This window comes from Chiloscyllium punctatum, chromosome 20 (assembly GCF_047496795.1).
Source record: "Chiloscyllium punctatum isolate Juve2018m chromosome 20, sChiPun1.3, whole genome shotgun sequence".
NCBI classification, from domain to species: Eukaryota; Metazoa; Chordata; class Chondrichthyes; order Orectolobiformes; family Hemiscylliidae; genus Chiloscyllium; species Chiloscyllium punctatum.
The window spans coordinates 12961155-12977335 of NC_092758.1; the positions used below are offsets into that span (position 1 = coordinate 12961155).

Below are 16181 nucleotides of genomic sequence, written 5' to 3' on the forward strand. Positions count from 1 at the left end.
CTGGGAAATGTAGTTTTTGCTCTCATCCCAAGAGAACCACATTACAGTGATAGGGCTCGGAGTTGTCGTCATCCATGGTTTTTGAATGAGACGCAGAACACATTGTTGTATGCAAAGTTTAGCAAACACTTAGACTTCTAAACCGTAAGGAGGATTGCAGTGGAACTTTTGAGAGGATAGAGAAATGGACAGAGCGCAGATGAAACTTGAACATTGAGACAAAAATTGAAGGTGACACAGCAAGATCAGAATGGAGAAATTCAGCAGCCTCCATGGAGAGAGAATGTGTAGACTTCAAGTGCAATACCAATTCGTTCTGAAGTAGTCCTACCAGATATGCAATATTAGTGCGCTATCTCTATAGAGATTGAGACCTGCTAGGCTGCAGTTCACCGCTGGTTTCAGGTTTCCAGCAATACTCCACTTAGCTCAGATCAGAAAGTAAAAACCTCTGGGATCCTGGCCTTTACAAATAAAGGCATAGAATATAACAAAGTCAATTATTGATTAGGTATTTAGTTGTATTTGTTCACAAATTGGCATCATGAAACAGGTCAGCACTTACTACCCATCCTTAGTTACCCTTTAAACTGTAATATCCTCTAAAGCAGATGCGCAAAAATAAAGGATGTTTCTAAGACTGGGAGACTTCACTTTCTTACGTAGATTAAATGTTTGGATGCAGGTCTCCTTTTAGAGGGGGAAGGTGAAATAACGAGTTAATAAAGCTACTCAAACTCATGAAATAGAGGAAAAAGGGAAGGAAACCATTTCCAAGCATATGCAAAATCTCAGTCATGGAGATGTACAGCATGGAAAGACTCTTCAACCACTTGTCCATGCTGACCAGACATCCTAACCTAAATGAGAAGATTCCCTACAGCATGGAAACAAGCCCTTCAGCCCAACTAGTCCACACCGACCTTCAGAGTAACCCACCAAACCCCCCTACATTTACTCCTTCACCCAACACTATGGGCAATTTAGCATGGCCAATTCACCCAACCAGCACATTTTTCTTTGGACTGTGGGAAGAAACCAGAGCACCCTGCGGAAACCCACACAGACACAGGGAGAATATGCAAACTCCACAGACAATTGCCTGAGGTGGAAATTGAACCTGGGTCTCTGGCGCTGTGAGGCAGCAGTGTTAATGACTGGTCTAGTCTAATTTGCCAGCACTTGGCCAATATGCTTTTAAATCCTTCCTATTCATATACCTATCCAGATGCCTCTTAAATGTGGTTATTGTATCAGCCTCCACCACTTCCTCCGGTAGCTCATTCCATACACAACACTGTCTGATAAACATCCTTCCGTTCTCACCTTGAAGGTATGTCCTCTAGTTCTGGACTCCCCCACCACAGAAAAAAAACCTTGTTTCTCCTATCCATGCCCCTCATGAGGTTATAAACCTCTATAAAAGTCACCCCTCTGCCTCCAACACTCCAGGGAAAACAGCCCCAGCCTATTCTACCTCTCCCAAGAGATTAAATCCTCCAACCCTGGCAACATCCTTGTAAATCTTTTCTGAACCCTTCCAAGTCTCACAACATCTTTCTGATAGGAAGACCAGAAATGCATGCAATCTTAAAGATAGTGGAGTCAAGGGTTATGGAGATAAGGCTGGAACAGGATACTGATTGGGAATGATCAGCCATGATCATATTGAATGGCCTACTCCTGCATCTATTGTCTATTGTCTATTCCAAAATTAGCCTAACCAATGTACTGTATAGGTGCAACATGACCTCCCAACTCCTATACTCAGTGCTCTGACCAATGAAGGGAAATATACCAGATGCCTTCACTGTCCTATGTCGCTGTAACTCTACTTTCAAGGAGCCATGAACCTGCAATCCAAGGTTTCTGTTCAGCAACACTCCCTAAGACCAGGGTGACATGGTGGCTCAGTGGTTAGCAATGCAGTCTCAAAGCACCAAGGACCTGGGTTTAATTCCAGCCTCAGGCAACTGTGGAGTTTGCATATTCTCCCCATGTCTGCTTGGGTTTCCTCCAGGTGCTCCAGTTTCCTCCCACAATCCAAAAATGTGCAGGTTAGGTGAACTGGCAATGTTAAATTGTCCATAGTGCTCAGGGATGTGTGGTACATTTAAGGGGTAGATACAGAGGATAGGTCTAGGTGGGATACTCTTTGGAGGATCAGTGTGGATTTGTTGGGCTGAAGGGGCTGTTTCCACACTAGGGATTCTATGACTTATCGTTATGTATTTAAATCCTGCTCAGATTTGCTTTTCCAAAATGCAGCACCTCACATTTATTTAAAACTCCATCTGCCACTCCTCAGCCCATTGGCCAATCTGATCAAGATCCTATTGTAATCAGAGGTAACCTTCACTGCCCACTACACATCCAATTTTGATATCATGTGCAAACTAACTATACCTTGTATGTTCATATCCAAATCATTTATATAAAGTGAAGAAAAGTAGCAGATCCACCACTGATCCTTGTGGCACACCACTAGTTAAAGGCCTCCAGTCTGAAAAGCAACCCTCCACCACCACCCTCTGTCTTCTAGCTTTGAGCCAGTTCTGTATCCAAATGGCTAGTTCTCTATGACTAAGTTATTTGTTGAAAACTGAGTGGTTACCAAGTTCAAAAGATTCAAAAAATAAATTAGGGAAGTCAGTAAAATAAAGAGGCTGGAAGTCTGTTTTAATTTTTTAGTTACAGGAAACAAATTTCACATGATTTTGCATTTACATTCCTGGAAGAGAAGTACTCAAACATAACTTTTATCCCAGGTGGAGTCAAGTCAATAACACTAAATTCTCTACAATCAGCTCTTTAAAGCTTAAAGTATCTCTTTTGAAAGAGGGGTCCAGTATGCACTACCTATGAATCATTGATTGGTTACAAGTGTCTAGACTAAGGTCATTCACTGACCAGGATAAAGACTGTTTAAAAGATGACAAAGCAAGCTTTTTCTTTTAAAAAAAAATTAAAGATCAGAGCACAACATAAGATTAAGAAAACATTTAATAACAGGAGGAGTTAAAAATCAGTGAGCATATTTTAATAACAATTTAAATTTGCTTGAGTGAATTTTCTGTATTCAAATGTTCAGATGTGGTTTTGAATAGCAATGGATTGGGGAAGCATTGACCAGAATTGTAAAATCTGTCACTTGAAACTTACTGATAGATTAGATTACATTACAGTGTGGAAACAGGCCCTTCGGCCCAACAAGTCCACACTGACCCGCCGAAGCGCAACCCACCCATACCTGTACATTTACCCCTTACCTAACACTATGGGCAATTTAGCATGGCCAATTCACCTGACCTGCACATCTTTGGACTATGGGAGGAAACCGGAGCACCCGGAGGAAACCCACGCAGACACGGGGAGAACGTACAAACTCCACACAGTCGCCCGAGGCAGGAACTGAACCCGGGTCTCTGGCGCTGTGGGGCAGCAGTGCTAACCACTGTGCCACCGTGCCGCCCACAAATCTGATAGATTTACCAGCACAGAATCAAAACCACTTCTCTTACAACATACTATGCAAAAAGTATAATCATTGCTAAAATGTAAATGAAATGTATCTTATTACTGTACCGATTTGATGTCAACAATTCCCTTCTGTAAATGACTTAGACATGCTTTAATTGGAAAACACCAATGCTTGTTGATACTTAGATTCTCTGGTAGGAATAGGCAGAAAGATGCTCTGGCAACAGTACAGAATTTCATTTCGCTACTGTCAAGGTGATTAGTACACCACCCTCACTTGGGAAACAAGCTGCTTACAAAAGGTTTATATCAGAGAGAGGAAAAGAAATGTAAATGCTCATCACATTCGGAAAAAGCCAGCAAGGTTCTCTGGTGTCCTGGGTCAGCCATGGATTTTATTTTGTTATTCTACAAGAAATCTTGAGTAGGCTCCAGAGGCCTCTCACTGCAAGCATACCGCAAATAGAAAAAGGTCACATTTGTCATATTTTCTCAAATCAAAAAACAGTACTCCAATAAATTTTGGCAGTGCAGTGTTCCCATTGCAACTGAACTGCCCCATTAAAAATGAGCTCACATTCAGTAAGCCATTTAATAAGCTTCACCCACAAAATCATTACAGTTCAATAAAGCAAATAAAATTGAATCAAATTAGAAAGTTACAATATTTAGGAAGCCCAGCCATGAGTAGGGGGGAGATGGGTCAGAGCATGGTCACTACACTTATCTGGTCAAGATAACTGTGACTTCTTCAAATTAATGGGTTCAATGGAATAGCAGCAACAAAATATTAGATACTTCAGTGCAAGAACATGTCTAGCAAAAAAAGTTAATGAGCACAAAGACCACACACCTCATTTTGGCAGAGCAATGTGTGTACTTTATGGATTTATGTATGCACATCCATTTACAGGTACTGCAACTCAGAAACCTGCCACCAAATTTATTATATTCAGTACAATGGCCTTACAGATTGCTGTGCTAATTAGGGATTATCCAAAAATAACATATAGCAAATCTATTTTTATCCAAAAGATTACATCAAAAAAATCCAACAGCATCCAAACTGGCCAAAGCAGCGTCTAGGATTTGCACTACTTTCAGAATGATATGGTCACTGATTTTCACTTATGGAGAATCTGCTTTCTACACCCTTCAAGAGATTACTTCAGTACATCTTTGGGATGCGATGGTGAGAGGACAGTGGATGAAGAGAAGTTTCTCCAATCAAATTTAAGTATTCAATTAAAAAACTGATTCCAATTCCAAGGTATGGCGGAACAAAATCACATGCAAGTGCAATGTTACTATTTCCAGAAAACTTAAAATTACATGTTTGAGAGAAAGTGGGTGTAAGATCTAAATGGGGTTGTTGCCCAAAATGCAGAGGGGAGAATGTTTGTCTTTTTTCATGAAATGAAGTCATGAAAACTACCTTAGTAAATTGGTTGTTTAGTTGTGGTATCAGTGAACTTGGTTCTCTGTTGCAGTAAACAAAACATCAACTGATCATTCATCTCTTCATTATTTGAGAGATGTCACTGAGGCACAAGTCTGCCATATGGACATGTATAAGAATCTGACAAGAGGCATTTCTATCTTAAGCAAAGTAAGAGTACAATGTCAATGAAAATGACATTGTTGCTATGGGAGTAAATATACTCATATCTCAGTACTGCAAGATAAATACTGCAAGTTTGACATATGTTCAGTGCTTTCTCATTGTTGGCTCCTTCTCTAAACTCTCTCCTGCCTTGTGCAGTGCTTCAAAAATGAAAGATTTCCACAAAAAGCAAATATTCAGGATAATGGAAAATGATAAATTCCTTGGGAAACAGATTAACATCCTTACACTGAGCACTGGAGTTGTATTTGATCCCTTCCTACTCAAGAACAGATGTGTAAACTATACCTATTAACTTACTTTGTTTGCATAAGAAATTATGAAAGGCCCAAACACTGAGCTAAACTTTTAATTTGGTAATCCCCACACAGACATGATTTAAAAAAAAAAAAAATCGATGGCTTGATTAAAGATTACTGTTGCAAAATCAATGATTATGAAAGCAATATTGTGTTCAAACTCATTGAAATTTGGAACACTTTCACTTGAAATTGGTCACAAATTACTTGAGCAATTATAGCACTATTAGATTCCATGTGCAATAACACACTGTCTATCTAAACTGTACCTCAATTCAAACTTCAAGAGGCAATATTACAGGAAGGATCACTCTGCTCTCAAGCAGAAATCACACTTGTGAATTATTTTACCAATGTCCACGTACACAACTTAGCGAAAAGGGCATACAACTCTCAGTAATGCCAAGCTACTGCCAAGAAAAGGTGCTGCATTTGGACAGTGAGGAGAATTATCAGAAAAGCCTTCACCTTAACTAACCAGCTCAGCTGTACGGTTAGTCAAATGAACTGAAATCATCTTGGACAAGCTTGGAAAGAAACTGAAAATTCACAACTGCAAGCATTCCACCCTCCCACTTGGATAAGAGAGATTCCAATGCTTGTGGGAGTCCAGATGTGGTGCAGCATTACTATTGGCTAATGACTACCATGTGCTTAAAAAAAGGTCAGTATTTTAACATTATCCTATAAAACAGCATTTATTTGCGGCCATTACAACTATCACATCTCACTGAAAATATACAAATCAGCAGGTCAGAAAGCAAAGAGTTTTAAGATATTAGATCGGTTCCAAAAGTATACTTGAAGACTGGTTAGGAACTCAAACCTCTGCAATCTAATTCTGTAAATTTATGGGCAGGTACAGTGCCAAACTAGACAAAGTAGCATTAACAATTACGACTAGTGATAAAATTTTCATTTCAACAGAGCTAAAGGAATTAGGTATTTGGGAGAAGATGAAAGAACAAAATCCATAAAGAGAAAGCTGCAAAAATACCAATTTATGGTGAAAACCTTTTCGACAAATTTCAGTGGTGGGCCAACTGGGGTATGGATAGGAATAAAGAGTGGAAAACAAACAGGAAAAATCAAACTGATAGAAAAACCTGAATTGTGCCGGAGCTTCCCCTTCATTTACCTCACTGTTCATTTGCTCAACTATCTTGTTGGAAAGAAACAGTTTAAAAAATATTATTTTCTTTATTTGAGTCAGTGGGAAGGGGGATAGCAACATGAAAACTGCAGAGTTAGTGTGGGTCACTATCACTAAAAAGCTGAAATTTTTCATGTTGCTCCCCATAACACACAGTGGGAATAAGTTCAAGATAAATGTTGTACAACAGAAACAATTCCTGCTTGTTTCGACACTCATTCCATCTCAAGTAAAGACAGCCTTGAGATAAAGAAACTGGAAGGTTTATGGCATTTAGCGGAATACAATAATTTGTTCAATGAATGTTTGGGGAAGTAATCTGACAATACAGGAAAGCTTATACTTAAAGCCAAAGCACTGACAGTGCATAGGTCCCATCCCATCAGTTTGCCTTATTTACTACAGTCCTCTTGGCTTCCATGTTGGGTATGCTTACATTAATTGAGCATTTTGACTTTAAATGTTAGTAAGTCTAAAATCCAATTGAAGATTACCAGGTATAATTTAATATTTTAAGAGTTTAGAGGAGTTGTATCAATGAACAGGAATTGGTTTTGCTAAATAATATATATTTTTATAAAGTACATTTCAATTTAGATTACAGTCCTTGCTGAAAATGTACAATAACCTGGTCTATTTAGTGTTTGGTCAGTGTGATGTATAGGGTTCTCTTTTGCACACAACAGTTGTCTCACGAAATCCTCTAAAAGTTCAACTCTCTGTAATTCCAGTGACGATGGTCTCTCTTTAGAAATCGCAAGTGTTGCCCAAACAAAATTATGACAGGAAACAGCTCAATCTTCCCATTGTTTTCAATTTGTACTTGAGTCATCTTTCTTCTGTAATTAAAAAAAACAGATCAAAAACAAGCACTACAGTAAACTAATTTTAAACTTTTCACACATATGGTACTGGATGAGTAGCCCAGCAATATAAGAGAAGCTAGTCATCAATTTGGGACTACTAAAGCTGTCAAGAGCATCAAAATACTTTCACTAACATTCCTTTAGGGAAGGAAGCCTGTCTGCTTTCCTCAGTTTGTAATTCCATTCCAAGGCTTACCTGGTGAACTTTCCAACTCAGATACAGTGTCACTCTTCAGTTGTAATTCGTCAAGTGTTTCAAGGACAAGCATGCCCAGAACCTGGGCATGCAAAAAAATGCCACCCTGGTCAGTAATGCCAACCAAGAACACTATCAGAAAAAGCTTGTATTATAACTGGGGCTGTTTTCCCTGGAGCGACAGAGGCCGAGGGGTGACCTTATAGAGGTTTACAAAATTATGAGGGGCATGGTTGGGGTAAATAGACAGTCTCTTCCCTGGGGTCAGGGAGTCCAGAACTAGAGAGGGCATAGGTTTAGGGTGAGAGGGCAAAGATATAAAAGAGACCTAAGGGGCAACTTTTTCACACAGAGGGTGGTACGTATATGGAATGAGCTGCCAGAGGATGTGGAGGAGGCTGGTACAATTGCAACATTTAAGAGGCATTTGGATGGGTATATGAATAGGAAGGGTTTGGAGGAATATGGGCCGGGTGCTGACAAGTGACTCTAACACCAGAAACAGGAGTCAGTCATGTCATTCATCAGATAATTTTAACCATAAGACTGTAGTGGATTTTCTATTTAAATACCACTTTTAATACCTATCCTCAAATCAATCATTTCAAGAACTAAATGATCTTAGCCATGCATCCCAGAGGATGAAAATCTTCCAGAGAGCAAGGATCTCAACTGCGTTCCACACAAAATCGCAGCAGTAAACTAATGAGATTCAAGGACACTACTATTCCGGAAGAGTCCGCCTTCCTTTCCCAAACAAAATAATGTAGAAGACAAAGTTATCAGTGTGATCTTCACTGGTTGTTGTTGTTAACATTGAAGTCTAAATGGCACACACATCCATTCCCCCCAACATTACAGTCTTTCGTCAACTTACTTCAACCTGCTCAGCACTTGGTTTCTCTGGCGCGCCTTTCTCCATTCTCTGCTCCACCTCATCATCCTCTTCCACCTCCTCCTCCTGGTTTGCATTTTCTGCAGCATCATCAGTATCACTCTTCTGTTTCTCTTCATCTGCAACATTGAAGTGATTGGCAATATTAACTTGGAAAGAATTTAACCAGAGTAACTAGAATGCAGATGATGGAATACAAGAGTTTACAGCCACCATTTTGGGCTAGGTACTTTCCAAGTTTCCAACCTCAACACTGACTTTAATTATATAGCACTCTTTACAATCAAGAATTTCTAATCTGTTGATAAGAAATATATCAACAGATATTTCTTACACAGCAAGGACCAATACCCAGCAATGATGATTGGATAACCTGTTTCTCTTCAAATATTGAAGGGAAACAGGCTGAGGGATAAATATTGCCAGAGGATGCCAAAAGGAAACTCCCAATTCTTCAAAAGGCTCAGAAGTCACTCACTTGTCTTTTCGTCCCCTTCCTCCTTTTTCAGCTCATCATCCTCCTTCTGCTCTTCCTCCTCCTCTCCATCTTCCTCTTTCACATCAGGCTGTGGGGCATCAGTCTTCTTGTACTCAGCAGCAGGATCTTTCTAGAAGAAACAAAAATATCACTTTCAATAACTCACTTTAAATAATTCTAACATGCATTTTCTTAAACTAATTAGACCTTCATGTGCCATGTTTCAAAGATTCAGCCACCATGGGGAGCCACAGAGAATTCAATGCCAGGACATGAACTGTATCCAGTTGCATAACTCCACAGGAGTGCCTGGGAATCACTGCTTTCATTGCAGAGAATCAAGGAGGAAATTCAAGAGTTCCAGTCCCGTCAGAACGGCCACCAACAGCAGTGTGATGAAAGTCTGGACTGCTCGAGCAGTCCCAGTTGAGCAAGCCAGAAGCCACTTGAAGACCATGGTGCTAGAGAGGATGAGAGTTGGGGATGAATTTGGAACGGATGAGAATTTGTAAAGTCAAAGTTTGACCTTAACTAGTAGGCAACATTGGTCAGCAAGCACTAGGAAAATAAGCAAACAGGACATGTTGCAATGTCAAACAAGCAAAGTTTGGATGAATACAGTTTATGACATGCAGATATGACACACAGGATTAGTCAAGCCAGCAAGTAACAGAGACACAATGGCAAGTTGGAACACTAAGGTTAGAGAAATGGAAACCAATGATTCTCTGATGCCATGGTCATGTAGTCAGATGCTCATCTAAATCATGACAAAGGTTGCAAACAATCTCAGATTGCTGCCAGGGACAGGAATGGAGTTAGTAACCAAGGAGTGAGGTTTGGAAAAGGAACCAGAGAAAAAAGTTAAATCAGAGGGATTTTCAGTTTATCTAGAATCTAATGCTGGATAAGCAGTCTTACAACTTAAGAGACAGTAGAAGAATCAAGAAAGATGATGGCAAATAAAGGTGGGTATCAGCAGCTTACATGTGAAAAGGAATATTGCACCTTTGGATGCTGTCAAGGGAAGAGAAACTGGAAGGGACCAAGGATAGATCCCTGGGCAACACCAGAGACAGTGATTCAGCACAGAAGATAGACCATTGAAAAAGTGATTCCCTGGTTATGGTTAGATGGATATAAATGGAAGCAGTTGAATAAAGACCTACCCGGCTGAACAAGAGGGGATAAGAGTGTGGAATATTCAGTACAAAAGGCTTAACAGTTCACGAAGGGCAAAGTCTCTTTTCCATTGGCTAAAAAATGTGGCTCGAAGAAGAACCACTTAATATTTTAGTAGGGGGTGAAAACCGGACTGGAGGCATTTAAATATGGGCTTCAGATTTAGAAGTAATTTATTAAATTTGGCAGTTATTTTGTATTATAGCTGCAGTTCTTCAGAAATATTGGCTTGGGGGGGGGGGGGGGGGGGGGGGGAAGAAAGGAGAGAAAGGAAGGAAGGAAGGAAGGAAAGAAGGAAGGAAGGAAGGAAGGAAGGAAGGAGAGAAGGAAGGAGAGAAAGAAAGGAAGGAAGGAAGGAAGGAGAGAAGGAAGGAGAGAAAGAAAGGAAGGAAGGAGAGAAAGAAAGGAAGGAGAGAAAGAAAGGAAGGAGAGAAAGAAAGGAAGGAGAGAAAGAAAGGAAGGAAGGAAGGAAGGAAGGAAGGAAGGAAGGAAGGAAGGAAGGAAGGAAGGAAGGAAGGAAGGAAGGAAGGAAGGAAGGAAGGAAGGAAGGAAGGAAGGAAGGAAGGAAGGAAGGAAGGAAGGAAGGAAGGAAGGAAGGAAGGAAGGAAGGAAGGAAGGAAGGAAGGAAGGAGAGAAAGAAAGGAAGGAAGGAAGGAAGGAAGGAAGGAAGGAAGGAGAGAAAGAAAGGAAGGAGAGAAAGAAAGGAAGGAAGGAAGGAAGGAAGGAGAGAAAGAAAGGAAGGAGAGAAAGAAAGGAAGGAGAGAAAGAAAGGAAGGAAGGAAGGAAGGAAGGAGAGAAAGAAAGGAAGGAAGGAAGGAAGGAAGGAGAGAAAGAAAGGAAGGAAGGAAGGAAGGAAGGAAGGAAGGAGAGGAAGGAAGGAGAGGAAGGAAGGAGAGGAAGGAAGGAGAGAAAGAAAGGAAGGAAGGAAGGAAGGAAGGAGAGAAAGAAAGGAAGGAAGGAAGGAGAGAAAGAAAGGAAGGAAGGAAGGAAGGAAGGAAGGAGAGGAAGGAAGGAGAGGAAGGAAGGAGAGAAAGAAAGGAAGGAAGGAAGGAAGGAAGGAGAGAAGGAAGGAGAGAAAGAAAGGAAGGAAGGAAGGAAGGAAGGAAGGAAGGAAGGAGAGAAGGAAGGAGAGAAAGAAAGGAAGGAAGGAAGGAAGGAAGGAAGGAGAGAAAGAAAGGAAGGAAGGAAGGAAGGAAGGAAGGAAGGAAGGAGAGAAAGAAAGGAAGGAAGGAAGGAGAGAGAGAAAGAAAGGAAGGAAGGAGAGAGAGAGAAAGAAAGGAAGGAAGGAGAGAGAGAAAGAAAGGAAGGAAGGAAGGAAGGAAGGAAGGAAGGAAGGAAGGAAGGAAGGAAGGAAGGAAGGAAGGAGAGAGAGAGAGAAAGGAAGGAAGGAAGGAAGGAAGGAAGGAAGGAAGGAAGGAGAGAGAGAGAGAGAAAGGAAGGAAGGAAGGAAGGAAGGAAGGAAGGAGAGAGAGAAAGGGAGGAAGGAGAGGTGGGAGGCAGTATTCATGGATATGGTCAGTTTCTCTCATACTCTGACTAAAGACACATGTTGCTCGTTATTCTATAGGGGGAGGCCATCCAGTCCTTGAACCACTTAATGTAACAAGTTTGCAAATACAGGGCTCAACATCCACAGAAGCCAAGTTTAGGAAAGATGTTCCTACCTTTCCAGTACAGCAGAATACAATGACCAGGAACACAGGTAGGGCAATGATGAGGATGTAGACAATCCAAAGCCATGGGCGTTCTTCAGCTGCTGACATCAATTGCCCAACTACTCCAGACTGTAATCCAAATGCACAAGTTAAAACTGGTATAGAGGCTTTTTTTTTTCCAAAATGCAATTAGGACTGAAATACCCAAAGGACTGGTGAAATCAACCAATATTCTGGAGCTACATTCATGGCAGAAAGGTAAGGCAGGCAGATTTCACCTCCTAAAAGGTGAAAAGAACTACAGTGATTACATGGACACCATTTAGCTATGTTTTAAAATATTCCAGATATTTTTAAGATGGAGTTCAAATGTCACAATCTGACATGGTGGGATTCAAATCCATGCCCCTAGAAGATTAGCCTGGTATCCTGGATGATTAGTCCAGTCTCATTACCATTATATCACAAACTCCTCTGGTTCACTGCTGCCTTATTATATCAATAAGGAATAATCTCTCTGACTCTAATCCTGCTTTTTTTATTTTAAAAAGTGGTTTCTACAATACCTGCTTCAGAATTAAAGTTGCTACAGTTATGGGTCCTTCATATTCCCATTTGGAATAAACTCATTGCTTTGACACTGCAGCATGGTTACAGAAAAAAGGAATGCTGAGTGTTAAAAAAAAAGCAACCTCCGTGTACTTCACAGCCAGAAGACTTCAGTGTAGTCACTACTGCAATGTAGGAAATGCAGCATTCAACATGTTTCCACGAGAAGCAATGTAATAGAAACTTCAAAATTGCAGATTTTATTAATTGATGTTAGCCAGGGGACCTCACTTGTTCCTCTTCAATATAATGGCTCACGGAAGTGTGGGTTCAGGCCTTATGTCAGCTGAAAGGTAAATCTCTGCTAGAACAACACGTTCAAAAATTAGGAGTTATACTTTTCAAGGACTGAATTAGGAAATATTTCTACCTGCAAGAGTAGTAAAATTTTGGAACTTCTCCATAAACAGGTCTGAGAGACAACTCTAATGGAATGAGGTCCTAGATTGACCATGATTGCATTGAACCATGGAACAAGTTAATGGGTCTTACCCGACTTTCCTATTTTCTAAAGCCTAAGAATATCAGGGATATGAAAACCATTCTAGATTTTATCCTTACCTCAGCACTCCCCTCAGCTGTTCTCTTTAGACCCCAGCCATCACTTGCCCACTGGTCAACCACTGCTTTGTCAGAGCAAATAATGAAGTTGTCAAAGAAGATATCAGATGACATTGACCACAGCTCCAGACCAATAGCACTGATAGCAGTCATCTTGAATGGGTGCAAGTCTTCAAAATAGTCTGGGTTGGGAATCTTCCTTGGTTTCCAGACTCCCTAAAATTAGCAAGACTGAGTGTTAAATCTTTCACAAAATTTAATGTGACATGAGTCAACATTGGGCTGAGATTCCATCATGACATAGTAAACTGTTGCATTTTGAATTCAAAACTAGGTCCAACTCTATAACTTGTGTCGTTCAGGTTTTTTTTTAAAAATTACTAGCAAAATGTAAACTAGTCACAATTCATAGTCTACAGACCTAAAGGCTATTCAGCCCATTGTACTAATGCAATTTGAAGAGAGAGTACCCAATGTGTGTTTAACACTCACCATCCCTCACACCTTTACTCATGAGGTTTCTAACAATAACTGGCCCATGACAGCTGTATTTTTGAGCTAACTTGTTCAGATATGATTAAACATCTCTGGCACAGACAGGACTCCTGGTCCAAAAGAAAAGATAATTACAACTGTACCTTAAATTGATCATATTTTTATTGTCTGAACAGTGAGCCCGCATTCTCAATATTTTCTAATCAACTTGTTCAGAGCTGTAATGACATACCACTGGACCAGGTAGGTATTTAACCTAGACCTCCTAGTCCACAGATGACAACCATATAACACCCACTGCACAAGAGCTGAGGCAAGCCAGCGGTGTACAGTCACTGACAAGCTGAATTGACCTCCAAATGACAGACAGGTACGCAAATACAGTGCCTACCCATCTGGTGTATCACGGAGTTCAATGTAGGGCCATGTGGAAAGAAGAGGGGCTAGCCACCAATTTATTTTGCACAACCCCTCACTCTCCCAAGGTAGGGACCAAATCCAGTCCAAGGGGTCTTTTCCGTTCACCCAGTCATGCACAAGTTTAACACTTGATCCTAATAAAACACCTGATGTTTTACACTCCCTCAGTGCTGCCTAAAATTGCCAGCTTCGATAATATAGGCAAATGTGCTTGGGAGGGGCAATCAAATTTATGACTTTCCGATTAGGATCAAGGAAACTGCTCACCAAACCAGCTGACAGCTTACACAAATGCTTGAAGAGTCAGTCTCATTTGGTCTTTGAGAGATCAAAGGTTTCAAAACCTTTCCTTTCTCAAGGCAAATAGTGACCTACTGATACTAGGCATATTCAAAACAGACATTTTCAAATTTTTTGGGGCATTAAGGGAATCAAGTGGTAATAATAGAAGAACCTACTACAGCTTGCTGTAGAAGTTAAAACTCTCCTTATTAGGCAACTTTACTCCTGAAGTTCCCAGCTCAGTGACAGCAGGAATAAGTGGCCAAGGGATGGAGTGTAAATCCAATGGGAACAATAAATTCCAAAAATTAATGTCAGACCATAGAAAGAAAACTTAAATGATACCAAATATAAAAGGAGGAAGAATAATAATGTAGTCAACAGTTGTTGTTTAATCAAAGCAACATTACCTGGTAGTTGGGGTTATCTATCATTGGAGCCTTCCATTTACCCTTGTAATCTGGGTTATCAATCATCGGGACTTTCCAAGGCCCACATCCAGGAGCACTTTCGCACAAGGGATTTGCTACTTGTGGAGCCTCCCATTCACCATCCATATCTTCATCCCTACAAAAGGGAGGGGGAGACACAGACAAACAATGAGAAAAATATCACTGCCAAAGGCTTCATTAGGGTTTTAGGGCGGCAATTTTAGGGCGGCAGTTTCAATACTTTTGAAGCCTGAATTACTCCAGAATGATGGACATTAAGAATCTCCAATAGCACAGCCCACAAAAACGATGACATTTGAAGTTAACATACCAATTGGCCCACCCAATCAGCAGTGTCTTCTCATGCTGCGAAAAGCCTGGTTTCTTGCATTCTAGCCCTGATGCAAGGCAAAATAACTAGTTCTTTGTAGCCATATTTAAATTCTGTGCTATGATTATTTATACGGCCCTCAAAAAAAGGGTAACAAATACTTCACATCTTTCAAGCCCCCATTTCAACACCAGTAATTCCCATCCACACCTCACATGCCCTTCCCTCATCCCCCAAGAGGGGCACAAGCTAGCCATGATTTATTTTGTGAATGGAAGAACTGTGGATGTACTACTTACACCTTCGAAGGCAGCTGAATTAAGCTGAACCTACCAGTCATCTGGTTTTTCTGCATCAGGGTCAGAGACATATTCAGGCTCAGAATCAAGCCAACCTTCAGGCTTGATTGCATTTTCATCAGGAACTTTAGGTGGAGCATCCTCATCCCTGAAACAGAGGAACATTAGAAATGATTAATCCTTCCAAAATGTGATTTTGTTAATGTCCTACCTCATGACCATAGGAAACCCTGATGATGGGGGTCAGTATTCGAATACTATTGGGGAGATGAAATCAGTTAACAGCACGGAAAAAGGCCCTTCAGCCCATTTGCCCCACACCAGCCATCAAACATTTATTCTCAGGTCATTTTCTGCACTCAGCCCATTATGTTGTATGCTTTGACATTTTAAGTCTTCATTTAAATAGTTTTGCCATGTCTTGAGGGTTCCCTTCAGAGAGTTCCAAATAGTCTCTCACTTTATGGTTGGAAAAGAATTCCTCAAATTCCCTCTGAATGCTCTACACCTTGCTTATTCATCAGTTTAAGGGGAAAGATTTACCCCTTAAGGAACAACAGCTTAAGTATGAACCTTTCAGTTTTCTCTGCCCAAGTAAAACAATTCAAGTCTACTTATTCTCTCTTCATAGTGTGATCTGAGGAAGACAAATCCAGTCTTCATTTAAGCATTCCAGGATAGTATTTTAAATGCCTGCAGTGTGGGTGGGGGTGGGGGTTGGAGAAGTAGGGGATCAGAGGTTTAGAGGGAAGACAGACTAGGATGTACAAGGAAGGGAGACAAGGAGATTCGGAGTGGAGGAAAACAGAGGAAAAGGGGTCTTTCCCTCAAACTGGAGTTGCAGGGAATGGTCAGTGGCACGGTCATCTGGGTTTTAACAGTGAGGCATAGGGAGCCAAGGGAGCATGTTGTGCAAGTGTTTTTG

General features: G+C 40.7%; 1 protein-coding gene across 3 annotated transcripts in view; it reads right to left on the minus strand.

Annotated features, from left to right (window-relative positions):
* Positions 1-2658: 2658 nt before the first annotated feature.
* Positions 2659-16181, minus strand: part of canx (calnexin) — a 52374-nt gene continuing 38851 nt past the window's right edge. For all 3 annotated transcript variants that reach the window (XM_072590336.1, XM_072590335.1, XM_072590337.1), the window contains exons 9-15: positions 15291-15404; positions 14606-14762; positions 12999-13214; positions 11838-11957; positions 8992-9121; positions 8496-8632; positions 2659-7395 (exon numbers count right to left, since the gene is read on the minus strand). In XM_072590336.1, the coding sequence (XP_072446437.1) occupies positions 7369-7395; positions 8496-8632; positions 8992-9121; positions 11838-11957; positions 12999-13214; positions 14606-14762; positions 15291-15404 (901 nt within the window). In that variant the 3' untranslated portion in view covers positions 2659-7368. The remainder of the gene's footprint in view (positions 7396-8495; positions 8633-8991; positions 9122-11837; positions 11958-12998; positions 13215-14605; positions 14763-15290; positions 15405-16181) is intronic.